Source organism: Mobula birostris, chromosome 9, assembly GCF_030028105.1.
Source record: "Mobula birostris isolate sMobBir1 chromosome 9, sMobBir1.hap1, whole genome shotgun sequence".
In the NCBI taxonomy this organism is placed as follows: domain Eukaryota; kingdom Metazoa; phylum Chordata; class Chondrichthyes; order Myliobatiformes; family Myliobatidae; genus Mobula; species Mobula birostris.
This window is the reverse complement of record NC_092378.1, coordinates 13,465,307-13,492,427: the sequence shown is the minus strand read 5'-3', so window position 1 is coordinate 13,492,427 and position 27,121 is coordinate 13,465,307. Positions and strand designations below refer to the sequence as shown.

At 40.6% G+C, this 27,121-nt stretch overlaps 1 protein-coding gene across 1 annotated transcript in view; it reads right to left on the bottom strand.

Annotated features, from left to right (window-relative positions):
• Window positions 1-27,121, bottom strand: part of ppfia2 (PTPRF interacting protein alpha 2) — a 349,121-nt gene that overhangs the window by 8,652 nt on the left and 313,348 nt on the right. Inside the window, exons 26-29 of the mRNA XM_072269332.1 lie at window positions 18,518-18,615; window positions 6,773-6,948; window positions 2,943-3,011; window positions 612-762 (exon numbers count right to left, since the gene is read on the bottom strand). Coding sequence (XP_072125433.1) covers window positions 612-762; window positions 2,943-3,011; window positions 6,773-6,948; window positions 18,518-18,615 — 494 coding nt within the window. The remainder of the gene's footprint in view (window positions 1-611; window positions 763-2,942; window positions 3,012-6,772; window positions 6,949-18,517; window positions 18,616-27,121) is intronic.

The following is a 27,121-nucleotide window of genomic DNA, read 5'->3' as shown; positions in this document are numbered from 1 at the left end:
GATAATTTACAATGATTAATTCATTTTGTTTTGGGATGCTTAATTGTTATATCTGAGATCAGAGGCAGGTGCTCGATTGGTTTGACAGACACATCCTTCCTTTGTTCACTCTCCTTCAACTTTCAAGAGTGTAAAGTCAAAGTGAAATTTTGATCATTTCTATTTTGTAACTTTTGCCTACAGACTTAGAAATAGATGGGAGATTCATCTCTGGATTCCTCCCCGGGGTTATGATATGCAGTCTGAAGTTGCTGTCTTCAACTATTTATTTACTCATTGCACCTTATACATGCATAATTGCTTACTCACTGCAGCTAACTGGACAAAAATGTGCCATTCAACTAAGTTTTTAAAAATATATACTTACAAATTTGTAAGGATTTAGATATTAAGCTGAATTCATTGCACAGGAAGCTTGTTAATAATAGGAAGTGAAAAAAAACAGGGTTCAATCACTAAATTCTTAAACTACGGCTGTTGTTTTTAAATCAACACCTAGAATGATCACAAATTTTGAAGTAAATTGAACAATTTCATTATGTTGGAGAGCAGTTCAACTTGAATTTGGCAAGGTAGGCATAAAAATGTATAAATTAATATTTTTTACAAACCATCAGAGGATCTTTTTGTGGAGGTTGTTGTTAATCTGAAGCCTGCAGGAAGTGTCTCAGAAGATCCTGGCATCATGCTGATTCCATGAACTTCACGTGGAGGGAACTGTTTTCTCCAAGAAGGCCCTCGCTGAAAATTTTTCTCATTAGTCTTGTGATAACATATGAAGAAAATAGTACAATAATATTCTTTGAAATACATTGGTATGTTGCTTTGCCTTCCCTGCCCGACATGAACTTTCATCCATGTAGAATTCCCAGGGCAATTCACAGGAGTATTATAAAACAAGAAATGACACTGAAGAAATTAGAACAAATGACTAATTTTGGTCTAAGTGATAGGAAATTAAGATACATATTAAATAAGACTGAAGTAGAGAGGTACATTCTTGGCCATTACATGTCATAATTAAATCAGGGATTACAAAGAGCATAGACAATTTGAAAGATTATATATAGGACTAGACATTATAGAAATAGGGTGAGGCCAGATCATGAAAGGATTTGAAAACCTATCTTAAAATTAAGACCAAATATTGGTCAGCAGCACAGAGGTGAACGTGACTTCCTGTTATTAGGACATAAGTAGCAGAATTTTGGATAATCTCAGGTTTATGGGGAGCTGAATGAAGGCAGCTAATCAGTGAGTGTTTAAAAAAAAACAGGGCTATTGGGATCAAAAACATTCATGAAGATTTCAGCAAACAAATTAACTGGGTTTGGGCAGAATTAGGAAATGTAAGTCTTACTGATGACCCAAATAATTTGTTCCAAACCTCAGTGTAAGATGTAATTTAATAAGGAATAGCATGGTTCAGTTTCAGATAGTAAGCAGGAAGAATATTGGAATGAGTGGCTGGAGAACTGTTTCAGTGGTTTCTGTGCATCCAAAATAAGAAATTTACCATGCCAAGATAGGAAAGGGGTGGTGATAAAATAAATATCATCAACATTCATGTGCAAACTGATTCTTTGTTTTCAGATGATATTATTAAGGGACAGCATGCACATAAAATAGTAGATCAAGAAATAAATTCATGGGGAACCTCAGTAGTTACATTGTGTGTGTAAAATGAGGAGCTTTTGCTGGTGATTCTTTTGCTCTGACTGAATAGCTAAGAAGATAAGATGTGGATGTGATTGATAGTATAAAGGAATGATTAACCATATCTGATTAACATTTTATAGTTGAATTTCCATTGAAGTAAATACACTTCCTTTGAATCATACATCTTTAAATTAATAAAAATGACAAATAGAAAATATGCAGATTTCATTTATAATATGATTGAGATAGGCAGGTGAATTCCTTAGCAAATATAAAATAAGACCTTCCAAAACATTAGTTTCTTGTGCTGAAAAGTCTGGTTTAAATTTTGGAGCCCCCTTAAGGAACACAAAGAAAATTGATTAATGGAAACTGCCATACAATCATATCTACACAGTTGATACCAGTTAATTGGACCATCGGTTAATCGGGCAGCTGCTTATTTGAGGCAACCCTGAAAAATGAAAATTAAATTGAGAAAATAGTCAGGATTCCCTTCGTTTATTTGGGACACCTTGTGGCTTAACTGAGGCAGGAGACTATTGCCGAACAGGTTCTAACTAGCATCAGCCACTTGCACTTGTGTGGCAATTAGATGCTACACCATGCTTAGAGTGAATGTTATTTAAATAGCATCACTTGTGTGTATGTGTGTTCAAAAAGCCATGATTTTTGACACCGATAGTTGACAATAAATAAGCAGTAAGATAATTTCGAATTGTTTTGCTCACTGGGGTTTCAAGCATTCAGTCTTGGAGATGCCAGAAGCAGCTGAGTGAAAATGAAACAACTTCATCAACAAGTGAGGAACTATGAAGGATTTCAAGGTATCAACATTCAAAGTGATTGTTATAAAGAAAATAAAAATTTGGAAAATGAAAATAAAGGCAGTTCATTATCTGTACTAGGTGCCTGTGCTTATTTTGTTTATTGTGTACACTGGATGACTTCCTCCATTGATAACTATTAGGAACTAATACACAGTTTTATAGTACTGTATTACTGTTGGTAGTGTTTGCATTTGTTCTGTATTTCCTTTAATACATAATTTGTTACTCAGATTGTCTTTTTTATACCTGTTTTACTATTTCTGTGAAACTTTGGCTAACTGGGGCAGCTGTTTAATTGGGCCACAATATACTGGTCCAGATGTGTCCCAAATAACCTGAATCCACTGTATAGAAGGCTCCTTTATTAATCAATCTAAAAAATAGATAGCAGAAAAGATTTATAAAAATATTAATTTTATAAAATCATGCAGCAATGTGTGGAAAATTACTTACATCATCAAGAGTTCTTTCTGTTCCTAGTGCAAGAAGGTTGTTATACTCTCTTTCAAGAACTTGTCTTGCCTGAACAAAGGGAAGATTTTACTTAATGGCTTAAAATGCAAATAAACAAATGAACCATTTCAATATTAAGCCATATTCAAGCTTAAAATTGAAGAGTTATATTCAGGAATAATTTTTACATTAAACATAAACAAACAACAGATATGTAGTTTTCTTATATATTTACCATCTACTCTGGCATAAGTGGATAAATATTTAGTCCACAGGAAAGCTTATTAAAGATTATTGTGTCTGGTCAGGGGGTCAGTTGAGTTCCAGATACATTGATAAGGCACTGAGAATGGATAGCTCTAGAGATCATTGTAAAGAGCTTCTGCAATACTACATTCAATGACCCATAATTATTCTCATTGGACACATGTGTACTACTATGTCCCATTTGACCCCTACTGTAACCTTCACAAGTGACTGCAAGTGAGGTAGGTAGGGGGATCCAAGAGACGGTGCTTGAGGAGTCTGAGCCCTTGAGCTTGTCCAATGGGTCAGCTTCCTGCTCCCTCGTGGATGGGAGTGGGGGCTGTAGGAAATATGTGCCATCGAACCATGATATTGTGATTCAGAAATCATTCAAGAGGGTGTGAGAAGAGAAATGTAATTGTAATTGAAGATAGCATTGTCAGGGGAATAGAGACAGAATTATCCGTCGCAAGGATCAAGAACCTTGAAAGCTGCATTGGATGTCTAGTGTCTGGGTTGTCGTAGTCCATGTGGATACCAAGAATGTAGGAAGAGTAAGAAAAAAAGTTCTGCTGAGGGAACTTGACATAGCTAGGGACTAAATGAAAATGCAGCAGCAAACAAGGGTAATGTCTGAATTGTTATCTGAGTCATGTGCAAATTGGCATTGGTTTAATTAAGTCAGAGAGTTAAATGTGTGTCACAAAGATTGGTGTGGGAAAGTGAGTCTGAATTTGCAGGACATTGCCATTAGCATTGGGGAAGGAGGGAACTGTTCCAATGGGATGGGCTCCACATGAACCATGCTGGGACCAGGATCCTGGCTAATTACTTAACTAAGGCTGTGAATAGGGCTTTAAAATAAATAGTATAGGGGTGTCAAACTACCAGTCCGCGGGATGAGTTGGGGGAAAAATATATTCACGACCATTTATTATGTATCTGTACGGCAGCCGCTCTCTCTCCCACCGCTGTCTGTGCCGCCTGCTGCGCCAGCAGCTTGTTGTGTGCACTTAGAAAACAAGAGGCGGCAGTTAACCATCCACTGGGCATAAGCACCTACCACTCTGAACTGAAGACCACTAGGGTCCCACTTACATCGTCAGACACAGTATAAACACAAGAGTACTCAGGTAAGTAGTCACAGAGAAAAATATGACAAGTACGCAGGACAACTCAGAACGCAAAAGGTAAACGAGCTTGAAGCAGCTCTGAAAAAACAGCAATCAGTGTTCACCAAAGGTCGAGAGTCTCATGATGGAGCTGTCAAGGCCAGCTATATTATTTCCAACAAAATAGCTACTGCGTCAAAGCCATACTCAGAGGGGGAATTCATCAAACCATGCATGCTGACGGCAGCTGAGCTGGCGTGCCCTGAGAAGAAACAGGCTTTTGGTAATATCAGCTTGTCAAGAAATACTGTGGCAGAGAGAATCGGGGACCTTGCAAGAGATTTGAACAGTCAACTAAAAGACAAAGTGAAGTCATTTATTGCCTTCTCTGTTGCAATTGATGAGAGCACCGACGTGACTGATGTAGCTCAATTGGGAATATTTATTCATGGTGTTGATGTATCTTTGACCGTCACCGAGGAGTTTGTGGAGATGGCGCCCATGACAAACACCACAACGGCGAATGACGTTTTCCCCAGCCTCGTCGAGACCTTGGACAGACTGGGGGTTGACTGGAGTCATGCTGTCAGCGTGGCAACAGATGGCGTACCGTCCATGCTTGGGAAAAAGGCAGGTGTTGTTGGGAAACTCAGAGAGAAAGTTCAGACAGAGAATTCAGAGCAGGAATTCTGGAATTTTCATTGTATTATACACCAAGAGGTGGTATGTAGCAGGAGCCTGAAAATGAACAACGTTATGGATGTAGTAATCAAAACGGTTAATTTTATTAGAGCCAAGGGTCTCAACCATCGGCAGTTTGACACTCTTTTGTCCGCAAGTAATATTGGACGCTGCCTACCCTACCACACTGAGGTCCGCTGGTTGAGCAGAGCGGTTGCGCTCAAACGTATTTTTCAATTTCGTGCGGAAATTGGACTACTCATGAACGAGAAAAGGAAGCCAGTGGCAAAGCTGGATGACCCAGACTGGCTTCATGATCTTGCATTTGTTGGTGGATACAACCGAGAACTTATATGTGCTTAATGTTAACATGCAAGGTCGCTATAAACTTGTTACGGAATACTACGACAGCATTCATACCTTTCAAATTAAATTCGGCCTGTGGGAGATACAACTATCCCAGAGCAACCCAGCTTATTTCTCCTCTTTGCAGTCCGTGCGTGTCGCTCATGGGAATAATGACAACATGGACAGGTACAAGGACAAAATATCACGGCTGAAATGTGAGTTTCAGAATCGTTTCCAAGTCTTCACTCAGCTCGAGAAGGAATTCTATTTTGTTCACCGTTTGCCGTCAGTGCAGCATCAGATGTGCCAGAGGAACTCAAAATGGAACTAATTGAAATTCAGTGTAACTCGGCTTTGAAATATAAATTTGAGACTGTGGGTCTGGACTCATTCTATCAATACCTGGGACCGATGTACCCCAAGATGACAGACTTTGCCTCAAAGATCCTTTGCATGTTCGGGACAACATAACTGTGAGCAGGCATTCTCTGTAATGAACATTAACAAATCCAAACTGCGCTCGCAGCTGACACACAGACATCTAAATGACATTATGAAAATCAGAACTGCCCAGAAACTGGTCCCTGACGTTGACAGGCTGGTTAAAGCCAAGAGATATCAGGTGTCTGGAAGCAGCAAGTGAAAAATGAGTGACACTGTGCGATGCACTGCGACATGTAAGCAAAATGCATTATCAAATATTATGTGTTATAATATTGTGATTCATCATTTTCTGACTGTTCTATTATTGTAAATGTGATCACTTCAATAAAAATTAGAGGCTGTGTTCATTGTCTGAGTTTGATTGCTGGAAGCAGGTTAATAAAAATTAGGTGCAATTGTATAGCCTACATTTACAATTTGTTTCATTAGGTCTACATTTGTGTCTGCTAAAGTTCGATTTCAAATGGTTTATTAATGGAAAGGGTGTGGCTCCCAAAACAATCTTAGCCAAAATAGCAACGTTTTTTCTCTCTCTCATCCCAACTTTCTTGTAGCCTACGACTGTAAGTTAATACCAATCATAAAAATAATGCTTGCTAGGCAATCTTCTTCGTAAGAAACAAAATTTGTGAAGTGAACCACTAGGTAGTTATAGAAGAGACTGAGACACACGAGAGCAGGTTGAAAAAAAGAAGGCAGCGAAAGTTGTGGGAACACGCATGCGTGCGCTCGCGTGTGCACAACTGATCCGGCCCGCATGAAGTCGCATTTTGCCCAATCCGGCCCGTGACCTAAAATGAGTTTGACACCCCTGAAATAGCAGGAGGAGGGATGAACAGCTTGGGAAAGGATTAATAAAATAAAATGGAAGGAGAGTGCAGAAGACGTTACTGAAGACTGCAGAATAGAGAAAAGGCAATGCAGAAAAATTTTCAATGAAGGAAAATATTAAAATCTACACAAAGACCTCAGAAAACATAATAGACGAGCTATGTTTACCTGTGTGTTTTGTGTGGGAATTTGAAGTATTAAAGCTAAACTGCTGTAGTTAAAGTTTTCATCCAAGGCAAGGAGTGCTCCATGGACACCACTTTCCATGAGGTTGTTTGCATAGTCTCGAAGACCAATTGACAGTATCCACCTGATGACGCGATCATTGCTCCATACTATCGTGTCTAGAAATGTGACATTGTATTGTGAGCATTTTCAACATTTCAGTCAAACTTAAATCTTAACTTAAAGGATACAATTCCATTTCCAATTAAGGATATAACATGAAAGCACCGGTGAACTAATTTTCTAAATGCTTTAACATTTTCCTTAGTTTCATAATATATTAAGAAATAATGCAACAATTTTTATTAGAAAATTAACATCTTCAAATATTCCATAAAGTTGTGTATTGGCAAAAATTACAATTCTCTGAAATAATCAAATTACACACAGAAGTACAATAGAAATATTTTTGCTGTTATAAGTTTGAAACAAAAGCTATAAATGTAAGATATTTAATATCCCTAAACTACATAGCATACCTCACCTATAGATCTCTTATCAAACTAAAAACTTAGGCAAACTTTTTCAAGAGAAACAAAAAACTTCACAGGCTGAATTTAGCAAGAGTAGACCCTTGCCTGTGTCGGCTGGTGGCATAGTGCCGCACTGCAGAGCGAAGGCTCCCAAGTTCGAATCCAGCCGGCTCCTTTGCACGCTTTCCATCCATGCTGGGTTGAGCGTCGAGCTAGCAACTCAGCCTCATAAAAATAAGAAAGCCTGCTACAAAACGCCGTCATGACAGCATCCCGATGACTCCACTCGGAGTTAAGGGCTTTCTTTTTCAGACCCTTGTCCAGTCTGGCTCTCCATGGTTTCCAACCAGCTGGTACAGAAGGCATTAGGCAAGATTTCAGTGGCAATTAGGACTTAGATGAGTACAATCCAGACCCCTCTCCCACTGCACTGACAACCTCTGCTACAGTGCAGGGCTGAAATCATATTTTTTCTAAACTGCTAAAGTACACAAAAGCACAAAGATATCTCAAAACATTAAAATAAAATAAAATCAATTAAAATCTGTCAAAAGGGATTTTAAACTTCTGCTGTGTCAGGTTGGTATACATCACACAGGCTGATTCTCAAATGTATTCATTTATCTGGAACTACAGGGCACAGCAGGCACAATCTTAGGTCAAAGAATCTTTACCAAAGAAGGGATAATTTAAAGATAAACATACTTTTAGGTGTAAAGATCCTCTTTCTCTACATCTGAACCCTGTTTACCTCCACATTGTATACTCATGCCTAGCAAGCAAGAAAGGTTTCAATAAATCCATTAAATTGGTTTCAATATACTCATGATTAGCTGATGAATATGATTTCTGTTGTGGATCTCCTGTATGCAGGATATGGAAGAAAAACCTTCACATCATTTATACAACCACACTTCCTAGGTGAAGGAGCAATTTATTCTGAGTCCTTTCAAGTTAGTATACTGTATTTCCTGTTTGAAATTGGGTGACTTAGCACATACCAGTTGACTGTTTTTGTTGTCTACAGACTATGAGCTTCTGGTTGCTTGTCAGTTCCATTCTCTGTCTTATGCCAACCTTGACCATAAAATCTAGAAACCATGTGCTTTGCCATTCCATCATGGCTGATCTCGGATCCCACTCAACCCCAAACAGCTGCCTTCTTGCCATATCCTTTGATGCCCTGGCCGATCAGGAAATAATCAACTTTCGTCTTAAATATACACATAGACACGGCCTCAACAGCAGAGCATTCCACAGATTCACTACTCTCTGGCTAAAACAAAATCCTCCTTACCTCTGTTCTAAAGGGTCACCCCTCAACTTTGAGGCTGTGCCCTCCAGTTCTGGATATACCCACCGTAGGAAACATCCTCTCCATATCCACCCTATCTAATTCTTTCAACATTCAGGTTTCAATAGGTACATTTAATGTCAGAGAAATGTATACAATATACATCCTGAAATTCTTTTTCTTCGCAGGCATCCACAAAAACAGAGAATGCCCCAAGAATGAATGACAGCTAAAATGTTAGAACCCCAAAGCCTCCCCCAACTCCCCCTCCCACACACAAGCAGCAGCAGAGCAACGACCCTAGCCCCACCAGCAAAAAATGAGATCCCTGTGCATTCATCTAAATTCCAGTGAGTACAGGCCAAAAGCTGCCGAACACTTCTCATATTTTAACCCTTTCATTCCTGGAAGCATCCTCATGAACCTCCTCTGGACTCTCTCCAATAACAACACATCCTTTCTGAAATATGGGGCCCAAAACTGTTGACAATATTCTAAGTGTGATCTTCCTGGTGTCTTATAAAGGCTCAGCATTATCTCCTTGCTTTAATATTCTATTCCCCTTGAAATAAATGCCAATATCGTATTTGCCTTCTTTACAACATACTCAATCTATAAATTAACCTTCTGGGAGTCTTGTATGAGGACTCCTAAGTCCCTCTGCACCTCTGAACCTTCTCCCCATTTAGATAATAGTCCACACTATTGTTCCTTTTACCAAAATGCATTTTCACACATTTCCTAACACTGTATTCCATTTGCCACTCTTTTGCCTATTCTTCTAGTTTGTCTAAGCTCTGCTGCAATCGCATTGCTTCCTCAGCATTACCTACCCCTCCACCTATCTTCATATCATCTGCAAACTTTGCCGCAAAACCATCAATTCCATTATCTAAATCACTGACTACAATGTGAAAAGCAGTGGTCCCAATATTGACCCTGAAGAACACCACTAGTCACCGGCAGCCAAACAGAAAAGGCCCCTTTTATTCCCCCTTGCTGCCTCTTGCCTGTCAGCCATTATTCCACTATCCAAGCCAGTATCTTTCCTGTAATGCCATAGGATTTTATCTTGTTAAACAGCCTCATGTGTGACACCTTATCACACACCTTCTGAAAATCCAAGTAAATAACAACCACTGCCTATCCTTTGTCCAGCCTGTTTATTCCTTCCTCGAAGAACTCTAACAGATTTGTCAGGCAAGATTTCCCTTTGCAGAAACCATGCTGGCTTTGACTTATTTTGTCATTAGTCTCCAAGTACCTCAAAATCTCATCCTTAATAATAGACTCCAACACTTTCCCAACAAATGAGGTTAGACTAACTGGCCTGTAATTCGCAAACAACAGGAATTCTGCAGAGGCTGGAAATTCAAGCAACACACATCAAAGTTGCAGACGGAGGAAATGCGAGAAGGGGATGGCATTTTTGCAAGAGACAGGATGAGAAGAGGAATAGTCCAGATAGCTGTGAGAGTCAGTAGGCTTATAGTAGACATCAGTGGATAAGCTGTCTCCAGAGATAGAGACAGAAAGATCTAGAAAGGGGAGGGAGGTGTCAGAAATGGAAGACGGAGGAATTGCGAGATTGTACTTCTTCCTAGAGATGCTGCCGACTGTACCTCTTCCTAGAGATGCTGCCTGGCCTGCTGCGTTCACCAGCAACTTTGATGTGTGTGGCCTGTAATTCCTTTCTTTTGCCTTCCTCCCTTCTTAAAGAGTGGAGTGACCCTTAGAATCTTCCAGTCATCTGGGATCATGGCAGAATCAAGTGATTCTTGAAAGATCATGACCAACGCATCCATTACCTCTTCAGTATCCTCTCTCAGGGCTCTGGGATGTAGTCCTTCTGGCCCATGTGAATTATCCACTTTAAGACCTTAGAGTTTGCCTCATACTTCTTCCTTTTAAATAGCAATGGCACTCACTCCAGCTCCCTGACACCTACAGACCTCTGGCACAATGTTAGTGTCTTCCACAGTGAAGACAGTTGCAAAACACCCATTAAGTTCATCTGCCATTTCTTTGTCCTTCATTATTACCTCACCAGCATCATTTTCCAGTGATCCAACATCAACTCTCACCTTCCTTTTACTCTTTATATAACTGAGAAAACCTTTGGTATCCTGCTTTATATTATTGGCTAGTCTGTCTTAATATTTCACCTTTTCCTTCCTTATAGCTTTTTTAGTTGCTTTTTGATAGATTTTAAAAGCTTCCCAATCTTCCAACTTCCCACTCACTTTTGCTATCTTGTATGCTCTTTCCTTGGCTTTTATGCAGTCCTTAACTTCCTTTGTCAGCCACGGTTGCCTACCCCTGCCATTTGAGACCACCTTCTACTGTTGGACATATCTATCCTGCAACTTGTGAACTATTCCCAGAAAGTTCAGTCATCTCTGCTCTGCCGTCATCCCCGCCAGTATCCTTCTCCAATCCACCTGGACAAGCTCCTCTCTCATGCTCTGTAATTCCCTTTATTTCTTTGTGACACTGATACACCTGGCTTATGCATCTCCCTCTTAAATTGCAGTATGAATTCAATCATGTTATAATCACTACTTCCTAAGGGTTCCTTCACATTAAGCTCCCTAATAAGATCTGGTTATTATACAACACCCAATCTAAAATAGCCTTCCCCGAGTAGGCTCAAGCACAAGCTGCTCTAAGAAGCCATCTTATAGGCATTCAACAAATTCCCTCTCTTGCAATATGACACCAGCCTGATTTTCCCAATCCCCTTGCGTATTGAAGTCCCCCATTACAATTGTGTCATTACGCTTATTATATGCCTTTTCCAGCTCCGTTTGCAATCTTAAACCCACATCTTGGATACTATTTAGAGGTCTATATATGATTCCCATTATGTTTTTTTACCTTTGCAATTTCTTAACTCCACCCATAAAGATTCAATGTCGCCTCTTTCTAACCTTAGCATCCAAAGCTGCTTCAAACAAATCCCATTGCAAGTTCAAGCAACAGAACATCACATTTTCATGGATTTGTTACAATCATCTAGAGAATGCCCAGAATCTTTATTTCCTGTTTCGAGCATTCACAGTATTGCCCTTTCTTAATTGCAGATTTAAGTCATAGAGCTGCACAGCACGGAAAACACTGCATCCGTGCCAACCTTTTACCCATCTACACTTAACTCATTTATCCGCACTAGATCTGTATCATTCTACACATTGCCCAAATGAGTATCTGTTTAAATATCAAATGTATCCGACTTCACTACCTCCTTTGGCAGTAAATAAAACTTACCCCTCAAATTCCTTTTAAAATTCCATCTTCTCACTTTAAATTTACATATTTTGTTTTTCATACCACTATCATGAAAAAATATCTGAGTGCATGTTTGTGGTCTTCTGCTGCTGTAGACCATCCACTTCAAGGTTCAACATGTTGTGTATTCAGAAATGCTCTTCTGCAAATCACTGTTGTAACATATAGTTATTTGAGTTATTACTGTTGTCTTCCTGTCAGCTTGAACCAGTCTGGTCATTCTCCTTTGACTTCTCTCTCATTAACAAGGCACTTTTGCCCACAGAACTGCTGCTCACTGGATGTCTTCTGTTATTTTGCACCTTTTGCTGTAAACTCTAGAGACTATTGTACATAAAAATCCCAGGAGATCATCAGTTTCTGGGATACTCAAACCGCCAGTCTGGCATCAACTATTTGTGGCGAGCACTTGGTCCATAATGACAGACGAGGAAGCTCTTTTACTCAACAACGGCTTTATTGTGATAGGCACCAACAGACCAGGCCCATGACCTGGAGAGTGAACCCCACCCAGTCTCACACAGACAGGGAAGGTGACCATCACACACCCACAAATACACAAGCAAATAATTGTATAACCCAAGCTAAAATGTAACAGCAAATGAACTGGAACTTCGCACCATAATCCCATAAAAGCATTTTAACTCAAGAACAATAAACAGTACTGGTCATTAGAAATGCAGGGGTGGAATGTTGACCACGCCCTCACCCGGAACGTCACATATTATTCCATGGTCAAAGTCACTTAGATCACATTTGTTTATCATTCTGATGTTCGGTCTGAACAATAGCTGAACCTCTTGACCATGTCTGCATGCTTTTACGTATTGAGTTGCTGCCACATGATTGGCTGCTTAGATATATGCATTAAAGGGCAGGTGCACAGATGTAATTAATAAAGTGGCCACTGAGTGTATTTATGCATTTCATAATTTTATATACATTTATCATGTCACCCCTCAACTTCCTGTACTCCAGGGAAAACACAGGCAGCTTATCGAATCTTTCCCTATATCTCCAATCCACGCAATATTTTGATGACTCTCCTCTGCATTCTTTCCACTGCAAATATATCCTTCCTTAAGTGTAGCAACCAATAATCTATGTTTGGCCTGATAATGTTTTGTAAGGTTACAACATTCTACAGTTTATATTCTTTATGTCAACCAATGAAGGCAAGTGTGCTGTATGCCTTCCCTATGTATCCATGTGGTCAATTTCAAAGCACAACCTATGTTATCTTACTCCAAGATCTCTTTATCTCTCACTACTCCATAGCACCCGAACATTATTGTGTATGTCCTATCAATATTTGATTTCCCAAGCTGCATCACCCACGCTTGTCAAGATTAAATTCCATCTGCCAATGTTCCACCCACCTTTCCATATGCTCTGCATCTTGCTGGAGCTTTAGAAAACCTCCTTTGCTATCCATAACACCACCAACATTCATATTATCTGAAAATTTACTAAAAGTTCAAAGTTCAAAATAAATTTACTATCAGAATACGTACATGTTACCACATACAACTCTGAGATTCTTTTTCGTGAGGCCTTTTTCATTAGCAAATCTATAAGAACAGTAACTGTAAACAGGATAAATGAACAACAAACTGTGCAAATGCAGATATAAATAAATAGCAATGATTATGAAATGACATGAAATGAAAGTGCATGAAATAACAAGATAAAGAGTCCTTAAAGTGAGACCATTAGTTGTGGGAACATACTAATCGTATGGTCTACAGATCTATCCTAGTCAGTTCCGTCCCAGCAGTGTGCCCTGCAATACACCACTGGTCACAGACTTCTAATAGCAAAATGATCCATCAGCCACTACCCTCCACTTGCCTTGCATCCCGTGTACCTTAACTTTTTTTGGACTAGCTTACCATGTGGGATCTTTTCAGACGCTGTTTTGTTTTTTTTAAAACACTTTCTTCAGACAGGCCTTCTCTGTTATTACTTGTTACTCACATTGTACTGTCATTCCCTTTTGCCACTTCTTTTCCCCCTTTTATTCTTTCATCTTCATTGCTTTTAACCCCTGTTAACAATTGATTTTTTTATTGTTTTAATGAAAATCCATCAATTGAAACGTGTTTCTCTTCTCACAAAATGCTACTCAAATGATTGGCATTTCCAGCATTTTCTATTTTTATTTTAAATCTCTAGCTATTGTATGATATTATTTTTGAAATATTTCTTTAGTGTATTGGCTGGTGTTTACGGTTACTTTGCTCAAATTAAACGCAGATATGTTGGAGCCAAAAGACATAAGAATCAATAGAAATTTGTCTGGTGCTAATTATATCTCCACAATGTAATCACCTGCCTTGGAGGGTACTCCTGGAGCAGTGGCTGCAGTGAGGTAAGGATTGTGTCAGTTGCCATTCTGGTGGAATGAAGGCGCATTCCCACTTCTTGCTCCGTAATAAAATGAATCATACCTTATCTCAGGACGCATTTCTCTTTCTCATCTCTAATCAATTTTACCAACAATTCAACTTTCAACAAAGATTATACCTTAACTGAATGCTTATTCAATCCTATGTATGTCAAGCTCATGGTTGTATCCGAGTCAAAAGAAAGCCACTAACTATTAAGCAAGTGACCAAACAACTGCACGTGCATCCATTGGGTCTATTTTATAGCCAAGATTGGATGCCATGCAAATTGATATCTAACCTGGATTTTAAAAATACATGTTTAAAACTAAATGCTATTTGTAGAATTTGCAAAATGTGAGAAATGCTGACATTGTAAATGATGACAGAGGTTTCCACAAGGGTATAACTGAAAATTGTTAAGTTTTCAGATTTCTAACTAGGAAGTTTTCCATCTGAACAAGATTTTTAGTTAAATATAAAACATAGTCGGTATTTAAATTCTAGCTCAAGCATAAGTAGAGCATGTTAGATAGATGACATGGTATTGGGGGCTATCAAAAGAGACAATTACCTCCCTACAGATGCCAGCTGATGTATTTTGCATTTCCAGCATTTTGTTTTGCTTTTACTTTGTTCACAGTTCAGGGAATTTATCAAAAAGGTTAAAGAAAAGCCAATTTAAATTGCTAATTACTTAGTTCAGCACAACACTGTAGGTTGAAAAATCACTTGTATGTCTATGTTGTAAAAAGTTGGACAGCACAGGAAAAAATAGGTACTATATTTATGACATAACATCATAAGACTAATATGGTGATACATTTTTGGCTTAATCTGAATGCCTTAACATAAAGACATTCAGTTTAAAGCATAACATGTTTTAAATTGAAACTTCCTGTTTTTCTAAGTTCCATTGCAAGTTTGACGTCTGTTTCCTGCCCATCCGTCAAGCAATTAATTCTTTGAGATGCAAATCCACAGGACTGATGCTTGAAATCTAATTGCGCCCTGTTGGATGCTGAGATTAAAGAACTCTACCTCCTGCCAGAATCAGCAGTACACAGCTTGTGACTGTTTATTCCTTAGTCAAACTGAGAGGAGAAGTTCAATCTGATGGTCTGTTAGACTTACCATCTATTAGCCTCCCTGCCCCCCAATCCTTTTCCGAGAAATTACAAATCTCTCTTCTGATTGAGTGGTTCTTATTTAGAGCCCCTTTCTATGGGGAAGTCCATTATGAGGTTTTCATGGTTATTAATTGAGAAAGAATGAAAAAGGATACAAGAAGAAGGCAGGGAGAGGTGATAGGCAGATGAGGAGAAGAGGTAAGAGGACAGAGTGGGAATAGAAGAGGGAAGGGGAGGGAAAAAAATTATTGGAAGGAAAAATCGATGTTCATGCCATCATGTTAGAAGCTACCTAGAATGAATATGAGGTGTTGCTCATAAGGTCGAGCTCCTCCACTCCATCTGCCAAAAATGGAATTTTCCAGTGGCCAACTTTTTTAATTCCTATCCCATTCCTGGTCCAACATGTCAGTCTATGGCCTCCTCTTTTGCCATGATGAGGGCACTCTTAAGGGTGGGGGAGCAACCTTTTTCCTTTTCTCCCACAGTCCAATCTTCTCTCTTATCACATTCCTTCTCCTCCAGCCTTTTGCTTTTCCCACCCACCTGGCTTCACCTATCAACTTCTAGCAAGTTGTTCTTCTTCTCCCACCCTCCCCAACTTTTTATACTGGCTTCTTCCCCCTTCTTTTCCGTCCTGAAGAAGGGTCTTGGCCTGAACTGTCAGCTGGTTATTCATTTCTACAGTTGCTGCCTGATCTACTGAGTTCCTCCAGCATTTTGTCTGTGTTGCTCTGGATTTCCAACATCTACAGAACCTCTTGGATATATACAATATAGAGTATGTTTCACCTACACTTAAGAAGTGTATAGTTACTTCTTAAGTATACCACTGTGGCTCCCCTCCAGCCTGCAGTACCAACAAGGAAAAGGGCAAAAGTTTCTACCATCTGCAGATTCCCCTCCAAGTCATATATTGTCCTGCCTTTGGGATATATCATGACTTTTTCATTGTCACTGGGTCTAAATTCTGAAATTCCTAAGAGCATTGAGAGATTGTCTTTAACTGGAAACATTGCAACTCACATGATTTTCCCAATGGCACTTAGGAATGGGAAAAATTAGTTGGCCTTCCCAATAATGTTCACATTCTGCACGTAAGCAACAACAAAAAAAAAACATGCTGGAAAAAGAGCACAGGAGTAATGGCATTCATCAGTTTGACTTGAATCAGCTCTCATGTGAAATTTATGCACAAATCTCACTAATATGGCATTGCTTATCATATTAGTGTTGATCCACTAGGTGTCATCTTGATGGTCACTAGCACCAGATGATTCAAACTGATTTTGATTGAAATCATGCCTGCATCACTAATGAGGAATTTGTCCAACTGTTCTTTATTAGATGGTCAGATGCAATCATGAAGAAGATGCAAAGTAATTGACAAGGCCTTTCTTGTTTGGCTCATCTGGAAGATTAAGATACTTGGGATCCACAGTGACTGGGTTGCTTGGAATCAGAACTGGCTTGCACAGAGAAGACAGAGAGTAATGATGGAGGGGTTCCATTCTGGTTGGAGTTCTGTGACCAGTGGTGTTCCATGGGATTCTGCACTGTAATTTCTGCTTTTTGTGAAATATATGACACAAAGCTCGGTGGCATTGCCAGAGGATAAAAAAAGATGTGGATTAATTATATATGCAGAAATAACAGATGGAGTTTAATATGGGCAAGTGTAAGGTGTTGCACTTTGTGTAAAAGGAAAGTACACAGTTAATGGCAGGATCCTTAACAGCTTTGATGTACAGAGGGATCTTAGGGTTCAAGTCTATAGTTCTGAAAATGGATGCACAAACTGGTCGGGTAGTAATCAAGATGTATGGCATTCTTGCCTTTATTATTTGAGGCATTGAATTCAAGAGTCAGGAGCCTTATAAAAATCTGGTTAGGTTATATACGGAATATTATAGACACTAGGCAACAGATGCAGAAGCTGCAGACAATCTGCTGGAGGAACCCAGAGGACTGAGTAACATCACTGGGAAGAAAGAAGCTGTCGGTATTTCAGGACAAAACCCCACATTAGAGACAGAGGTTCTAGCACTGATCCTTGCAGAACACTACTGGTCAGAATAACAGCCTTCCACATTTACTTTCTGTCTTCTATGGGCAAGCCAGTTCTGAATCCAAACATACAATTCTACCTGGATATCATGAATCTTAATCTTCTGAATCAACCTACCATGAGGGACCTTGTCAAATGTCTTACTAAAGTCCACGTAGACAGTGTCCACTGCTTTAACCTCATCAAGTTCCTTTGTCATCTCCTCAAAAATCATGATCAAGTTTGGAAGGCATGACCTGCCCTGCACAAAGCCATGTTAATTGTCCCTATGTAGGCAATGTAGAAATCCTATAATAAATATCGGTATAGGCCCATAAATCCTATACCTCAGTATCCTCTCCAGTAGCTTCTATACCACTGATGTGAGGCTCACTGGTATTAAGTAAATGGCTCAAGGGCGCAAAGTAATCAAGATATACCAAGGGGGGGTCTAGCTTAAGCTAGCACCCAGTCTCAGTGAATTTACACTGAAACAAACCTCATGAATTTTATGAAAGACTACATCTACATAAGTGGTCTGCTTCAATAAAAATTACAGAAGTGAATACCAATAAACTTCACTATGTAATCCAGGGCCCCTATATGTTCTTGTGTCCATTATATAGAAGATGCGGATGAAAAATTACAGACATGACCAATCTGCATAAATGCCTACTCATTTAATTACATTTTAATTTTCATTCATATTGAATTGCTTAATGGATAGAAATATAGCTTTTCCTGATCCAGCTTCTAGGTATTTACTTTCAACTACATGTACAAGAATTTAACTACATGTATTTTGAAGATGATTTAAATAAATAAAATATTTCACCTTCAAATATATCCAACATATTCATCCTAATATCTTAAAATTCACATCCATTGCAATGACTCCCAAAAAATATCAGTTAGTTCTAGTCACAATTTAGCCATCACATGTCACACATTACAATTTAGTTTTAATTCACGATGAGAAATGTCACACGTTATTAATATTTTTTTTTCATTTAAAAATCACATGTTCCACATTTCATTAATTTTGAAGCTGTAGGAAAACATTGCTCACCTTTAATTTCATGTTGGCTCAGTTCTCTCCTCTTTTCCAGTTCCTTTCGGTCATAATTTAACCGCTTCAAGCACATAATACCATACTGTAAACTTGTTCTAAAGAAGAACAATACAACAGATTTTGGAATTGTTTTGCAACTGTTTCTATTTATATATGCGTGTGTATGTTTATATATATATATACACATGTGGTATGTTTATATATATATAAAAAATTAGAGGGCCTTGACACTAGGGTAAAAACATAAACATTTACTTTGTGAGTCACCTATAATGCTGACTTCAGGAATTTCTGTAAATCTCTTGACAAACTGGGTGACCATTTACATGATCTTGGACATAATTATGAACATTCATCTTATAAAGTCTGAAAGTGCAGATGTAGTACTTGTGTTAACACAAAGTACTATTGTACTACTTCCACTGAATATATCATAAAAAGTTGGGAATTTGGTAATTGTTAGAATATAATGAAGGAAGTAATCCTTTATGTAAAAGTAGTAGTTTAAAACAGAAGTTAATCTGCACATAAAACTTTAAATAATTAACTATAATCAATTAAGATGAGCCATAGTAAAGTGTAAGTCAGTATCCACATCAGAAGAGTGCAGGTACTTGAGAAAAGCAACATAATTCCATGCAATCATAGTTTCAGTAAGTGCTAGGGTTTTGAAAAATCACCTCAGAGCTATTATGCTTGAGTGAGATATAAACACAGTAATGGGGGGGGGGGTAACAATTCAGTTCATAAGATAGTTTAGTACAGGTTTAGACTTGGTTCATGGTCAAATATAGGATGATGCAACCGTGACTTGAAGAGGTAATAAGATTTTATACGGGGTACTCATAAGGTACAAGATACTTGCTACCAATGTGTTTTGTCAACAAAGAAAGTAAGCAACAGAAAGTATTTTAAGTTGGGTGAGCAAAAAAGAAAGATCGCAATGGTCTGGCCTAGAAAATTCAAGGGAAGAGATAGTGTTCTCTTCAACTAAGATCAAAAGTTATTAAGATCTTGCTGGCTGTACAATGCAGGGTAAAGGCAATTGGAGAACAATGATAAAGGAGTTACCTGTTGCGTTCCATGTGGAAACCAACAACAGTTAAAACCTAAGTAAAACAGTGTGGAGACCCACATTGTGTGAAGGCTTGCATTTATTACTCCTTCCCATGACCCCTTAAGATATTGGTGATGAACCACCACCTTGAACTGCTGCAGCCTAGGTGGTAGCTGCTTGATACAAACAAATGTAATGCCCCTTTATTTCATAGATCAGTTGAGACATAACTCCATTACAGGAGCTGAGGTTTTAAAAGGGTCAGACTGGAGTGGAAAGGAAGATATAATCCCCAAATGAAAGATAGCAAAACAGATGGATTCCTATGATTATTTGACAGTGCCTTACTCCTTATTCCAGGCATTCATTTAATTAATTGAAATTAAAATCCCTGGCTGCCATGTGGAATTTGAAGTCCTATCTCAGATCACCCAACACACATCAAAGTTGCTGGTGAACGCAGCAGGCCAGGCAGCATCTCTAGGAAGAGGTACAGTCGACGTTTCAGGCCGAGACTCTTTGTCAGGACTAAATGAAGGAAGAGCTAGTAAGAGATTTGAAAGTGTAAGGGAGAGGAAGTGATCCAAAATGATAGGAGAAGACAGGAGGGGGAGGGATGGAGCCAAGAGCTGGACAGTTGATTGGCCAAAGGGATTTGAGAGGATCATGGGACAGGAGGCCCACGGAGAAAGAAAAGGGGGAGGGGGGGAACCCAGAGGATGGGCAAGGGGTATAGTGAGAGGGACAGAGGGAAAAAAAGGAGAGGGAGAAAAAGAATGTGTGTATATAAGTAAATAACGGATGGGGTACGAAGGGCAGGTGGGGCATTAGCGGAAGTTTGAGAAGTCAATGTTCATGCCATCAGGTTGGAGGCTACCCAGACAGAATACTGTATAAGGTGTTGTTCCTCCAACCTGAGTGTGGCTTCATCTTTACAGTAGAGGAGGCTGTAGATGGACATATCAGAACGGGAATGGGACGCGGAATTGGGAGATGCTGCTTTCTCTGGCGGACAGAGTGTAGGTGTTCAACGAAACGATCTCCCAGTCTGCGTTGGGTCTCACCAATATATAGAAGGCCACATCGGGAGCACCGGACGCAGTATATCCCCCCGGCCGACTCACAGGTGAAGTGTCGACTCACCTGGAAGCACTGTCTGGGGCCCTGAATGATGGTAAGGAAGGAAGTGTAAGGGCATGTGTAGCACTTGTTCCACTTACAAGGATAAGTGCCAGGAGGGAGATCAGTGGGGAGGGATGGGGGGGACGAGTGGACAAGGGAGTCGCGTAGGGAGCGATCCCTGCGGAAAGTAGAGGGTGGGTGAGGGAAAGATGTGCTTAGTGGTGGGATCCCGTTGGAGGTGGCGGAAGTTATGGAGAATAACGTGTTGGACCCAGAGGCTGGTGGGGTGGTAGGTGAGGACAAGGGGAACCCTATTCCTATTGGGGTGGCGGGAGGATGGAGTGAGAGCAGATGTGCGTGAAATGGGGGAGATGCGTTTGAGAGCAGAGTTGATAGTGGAGGAAGGGAAGCCCCTTTCTTTAAAAAAGGAGGACATCTCCCTCGTCCTGGAATGAAAAGCCTCATCCTGAGAGCAGATGCGGCAGAGATGGAGGAATTGTGAGAAGGGGATGGCATTTTTGCAAGAGACAGGGTGAGGAGAGGAATAGTCCAGATAGCTGTGGGAGTCAGTAGGCTTATAGTAGACATCAGTAGATAAGCTGTCTCCAGAGACAGAGACAGAAAGATCTAGAAAGGGGAGGGAGGTGTTGGAAATGGACCAGGTAAACTTGAGGGCAGGGTGAAAGTTGGAGGCAAAGTTACTGAAGTCAACGAGCTCAGCATGCATGCAGTAAGCAGCGCCAATGCAGTCGTTGATGCAGCGAATGAAAGGTGGGGGACAGATACCAGAATAGGTTTGGAACATAGATTGTTCCACAAAGCCAACAAAAAGGCAGGCATAGCTAGGACCCATATGGGTGCCCATAGCTACACCTTTAGTTTGGAGGAAGTAGGAGGAGCCAAAGGAGAAATGATTAAGAGTAAGGACTAATTCCGCTAGATGGAGCAGAGTGGTAGTAGAGGGAAACTGGTTAGGTCTGGAATCCAAAAAGAAGCAGAGAGCTTTGAGACCTTCCTGATGGGGGATGGAAGTATATAGGGACTGGACATCCATGGTGAAAATAAAGCGGTGGGGGCCAGGGAACTTAAAATCATCGAAAAGTTTAAGAGCGTGAGAAGTGTCACAAACATAGGTAGGAAGGGATTGAGCAAGGGGGGATAAAACCGTGTCGAGGTATGCAGAAATGAGTTCGGTGGGGCAGGAGCAAGCTGAGACAATAGGTCTGGCAGGACAGGCAGGTTTGTGGATCTTGGGTAGGAGGTAGAAACGGGAAGAAAACCATCCTCTGGGTTTCCCGCCCCCCCCACCCCCTTTTCTTTCTCCCTGGGCCTCCTGTCCCATGATCCTCTCATATCCCTTTTGCCAAGCAACTGTCCAGCTCTTGGCTCCATCCTTCCCCCTCCTGTCTTCTCCTATCATTTTGGATCTCCCCCTCCCCCTCTCAAATCTCTTACTAGTTCTTCTTTCAGTTAGTCCTGACTAAGGGTCTCAGCCCAAAATGTCGACTGTACCTCTTCCTAGAGATGCTGCCTGGCCTGCTGCATTCACCTGCAACTTTGATGTGTGCTGCTTGAATTTCCAGCATCTGCAGAATTCCTGGTGTTCTCAGATCATCCACCTAGATCTCTGCACTACCAGACCATTTATAAAATCACGATGCTATCAACCCATTGAAAATCCATCAATTTATGTAGCCTCCAACCTGATGGCATGAACGTCGATTTCTCCAACTTCCAGTAATTTTTCCCCTCTCCCTTCCTCCCCCTTCAATTCCCCACTCTGGCACCTTACCTTTTTTCCTCACCTGCCTATCACCTCCCCCTGGTGCCCCTTCTCCTTGCCTTTATCCCATGGTCTACTCTCTTCTCTTATCAGAGTCCATCTTCTCCAGCCCTTAACCTTTTCCACCTATCACCTCCTATCTTCTTACTCATCCCTCCTTCCCCATTCACCTGACTTCAACTATTACCTTCCAATTTATCCTCCTCCCTACTTCTGATTCTGGCATCTTCCCCCTTTCTTTCCCGTCCTGATGAAGGGCCTTGGCTTGAAATATTGACTGTTTATTCATTTCCATAGATGTTGCCTGACCTGCCGAGGTCCTCCAGTATTGAAAATATAACACAATTTCAAACAAATATTCGTAAAACAGGATAGTATAAACCAGGCTATTTGCCCTACTACGTTGTGCCAATCTTGATACCAATTTATATTAAATGCTCTCCTCCTGTATGTCATCCACATCCCTCCTTTTACCCCATATTTGTGTGCCTACTTAACAGCCTCTTAAATTCCAACAAAGTGTTAGATTCCAGTATTACCCCTGGTAACCTATTCCAAGCACTTACTACTTTGCATAAAAAAATTCGCTCCTCACATCATCTTTGAACTTCCCCCCTCTAACCGTACAAGCGTGTCCTCTGGTGTTTGATATTTCTACCTTGGGAAAAGATTCCAACTGTCTAACTTATCCTTGCCTTTTATAATTAAAAAAAAAACTTTCTCAGGTTTCCCCTTAGCCCCTAATGCTATAGGGAGAACAACCCAATATTGTACAACATTTCCTTATTACCCGCTAATCCAGAAAGCACCCTCTCCACAGTCTTCACATCCTTCCAGAATGAATTGCATGCAATACTCTGACTGCAGTCTGACTCAAGTTCTAGTTCTACAGTTCTGCAGCATGGCTTCTTTGCTCTAGTGCACAGCACCAATGAATATGCATTTTTACCGTCTTATCCACCTGTATAGCCACTTTCAATGAACCTTGGACCCCAAGTATTACTCTGTAGCTCAATGCTGTTAAGGGGTCTACCATTAACTATATACTTTCTCCTTTCATTTGTCCTCCCAAAGTGCAACACATCACACTTGCACAAATTAAACTCCATCTGCTACTTCTATACCCATCTCTGTAACTGACCTTCCTTTGATAGTCCTTTACACTGATCACAACTAAGCTACATTTACACTTAAAATTGTGTTATATTTTCATCCAAAAACTTACAAATCCACCTATCTAAATTTTCATCTAAATCTTTGATGTGTATCAGAAACAATAGACATCTCAGGTTCCTTAACGTTGTCACAGTCCGGGGTGGCAGTGGGGATAAGCTCCCACTGCCTGTTAAGTTGTCTCATTGGCGTGTGTCTAAAATAGCCTCTGATTACCAAGTCCAGCTCCTGGCCTTCTAGCTACAAATCCTGGCGGAACAGTTTCTACTGACAGGAGACGGGGGAAAGGTGGGTTACTGGCGCCTTAAAACCAGTTGCTACGGACAAATGGGGCTCGTCAGCTGTATTTGGCAGCTCATTTAGAAGGAAAACTCTGATCTCAAAGCTCCACTGCCTCTCATGGGAAAAGCATTGGAATAAAACCACGAGGAAAATTCTGGAGCTCGATTCCCTAAGGCAGTCCTACATTCAGGTCAATGTTGGCTGGCAACTCCTGTGATGCCACTGGTGCCAAACTGTACTGGTCTCTGATGTTCCTTTGGATTCATCGATTGGGTGGAGAGGGGGAGCCTGCTGCACAGGCACCAGCTTGCTGTCTATAGCATGTTACCCTAGCATGCATAGCATGTAGACAACTAGGATGCAACATCCATGGTCAATCCCAACCAATATTGGGCCTCATAGAGGTCTCAGCACTGGAACGTCTCTCACTGGTCATAGACTTTCAGTCAGATTAACAGCCTTCCACCCTTACTTTCTGTCTTGCGTGGGTAAGCTGCTCTAAATCCAAATTTGCAATTCCCATGCATTTTTATGTTCTGAATCAACCTATCATAAGCAAACTTATCAAATGCCTTACAATGTCAATGATATCTACTGTCTTACTTTCATCATGTTCTATAACAAATATTATAGAATATTATATCAAATAATATCACACTATACAACCCTGCAATTTTCTCTCTTTCAGATTTATTTTTTTTTCCACATATGTCCTCCTTTCTTCTTGAGAATGCCCTAATCCCTATGCTCAATGGCTTTCCACCACCCATTCTTATCTTAGATAGGATATTCTTATTTCCCTCTAAACGTCTATCCTCCTCTCCTCATCGTACATTACTGTACTCTTCTTCATGAACACATATTTCCGTCCCTCCTCTGAATTCCTACCCCATAATTGTGCTCTGCTTTCTCCCCAGTTTAATTCCCTGTCCTCTCATTGGTCCAATCTCTAGGAAGGTCAAAATCTGACAGAAAATGCCAACAGTTGATGCAGAGTTTAGCTTGATATAGAATATAGAAAACCTACAGCACAATACAGGCCCTTCGACCCACAAAGCTGTGCCGAACATGTCCTTGCCTTAGAAATTACCTAGTGTTACCTATAGCCCTCTATTTTTCTGAGCTCCATGTACCTGTCCTGGAGTCTCTTGAAAGACCCTATCGTATCCGCCTCTACCACTGTCGCTGGCAGCCCGTTCCACACACTCACCACTGTCGCCGGCAGCCCGTTCCATGCACTCACCACTCTCTGCGTAAAAAACTTATCCCTGACATCTCCTCTGTACCTACTTCCAAGCACCTTAAAACTGTGCCCTCTCGTGCTAGCCATTTCAGCCCTGGGAAAAAGCCTCTGACTATCCACACGATCAATGCCTCTTATCATCTTATACACCTCTCATCCTCCATTGCTCCAAGGACAAAAGGCCAAGTTCACTCAACCTATTCTCATAAGGCATGCTCACCAATCCAGGCAACATCCTTATAAATCTCCTCTGCACCCTTTCTATGGTTTCCACATCCTTCCTATAATGAGGTGACCAGAGCTGAGCACAGTACTCCAAGTGGGGTCTGACCAGGGTCCAATATAGCTGCAACATTACCTCTCAGCTCGTAAGCTCAATCCCACAATTGATGAAGGCCAATGCACTGTATGCTTTCTTAACCACAGAGTCAACTTGCACAGCAGCTTTGAGCAACCTATGGACTCGGACCCCAAGAGCCCTCTGATCCTCCACACTGCCAAGAATCTTACCATTAATACTATATTCTGTCATCATATTTGACCTACCAAAATGAACCACTCACACTTAACTGGGTTGAACTCCAACTGCCACCTCTCAGTCCAGATTTGCATCCTATCAATGTCCTGCTGTAACCTCTGACGGCCCTCCACACTATCCACAACACCTCCAACCTTTGTGTCATCAGCAAATTTACTGACCCATCTGTCAACCTCTTCATCCAGGTCATTTATAAAAATCACAAAGAGTAAGGGTCCCAGAACAGAACCCTGAGGCACACCACTAGTGACCGACCTCCATGCAGAATATGACCTGTCTACAGCCACTCTTTGCCTTCTGTGGGCAAGCCAGTTCTGGATCCACAAAGCAATGTTCCCTTGGATTCCATGCCTCCTTACTTTCTCAATAAACCTTGCATGGATTACCTCGTCAAATGCCTTGCTGAAATCCATATACACTACATCTACTGCTCTACCATCATCAATGTGTTTAGTCACATCCTCAAAAATTTCAAAGAGGCTCGTAAGGCATGATCTGCCTTTCACAAAGCCACACTGACTATTCCTAATCATATTATGCCTCTCCAGATGTTCATAAATCAGCAATCTCCTCCCTCGCCTCCCACAGTAGCCTGGGGTACATCTCATTTGTTCCCGGTGACTTATCCAACCTAATGCTTTCCAAAAGCTCCTGCACATCCACTTTCTTAATATCGACATGCTCAAGCTTTTCAGTCCGCTGTAAGTCATCTTTACAATCACCAAGATCCTTTTCCGTAGCGAATACTGAAGCAAAGTACTCATTAAGTACCTCTGCTATCTCCTCCGGATCCATACACCATTTTCCACTGTCACACTTGATTGGTCCTATTCTCTCAAATCTTATCCTCTTGTTCTTAACATACTTGTGGAATGCCTTGGGGTTTTCCTTAATCCTGTCCACCAAGACCTTCTCATGGCCTCTTCTGGCTCTCCTACTTTCATTCTTGAGCTCCTTCCTGCTAGCCTTATTATCTTCTCACTCTCTATCATTACCTAGCTTCTTGAACCTTTCGTAAGCTCTTCTTTTCTTCTTGACTAGATTTACAACAGCCTTTGTACACCACGGTTTCTGTATCCTACCATCCTTCCCGTCTCATTGAAACGTACTTATGCAGAATTCCACGCAAATATCCCCTGAACATTTGTCACATTTCTTCCATACATTTCCCTGAGAACATCTGTTTCCAATTTATGCTTCCAAGTTCCTGCCTGATAGTCTCATATTTCCCCTTAATCCAATTAAACGTTTTCCTAACTTGTCTGTTCCTATCCCTCTCCAATGCTGTGGTAAAGGAGATAGAATTGTGATCACTATCTTGAAAATGCTCTCCCAGTGAGAGATCTGACACCTGACCAGGTTCATTTCCCAATACCAGATCAAGCACAGCCTCTCCTCTTGTA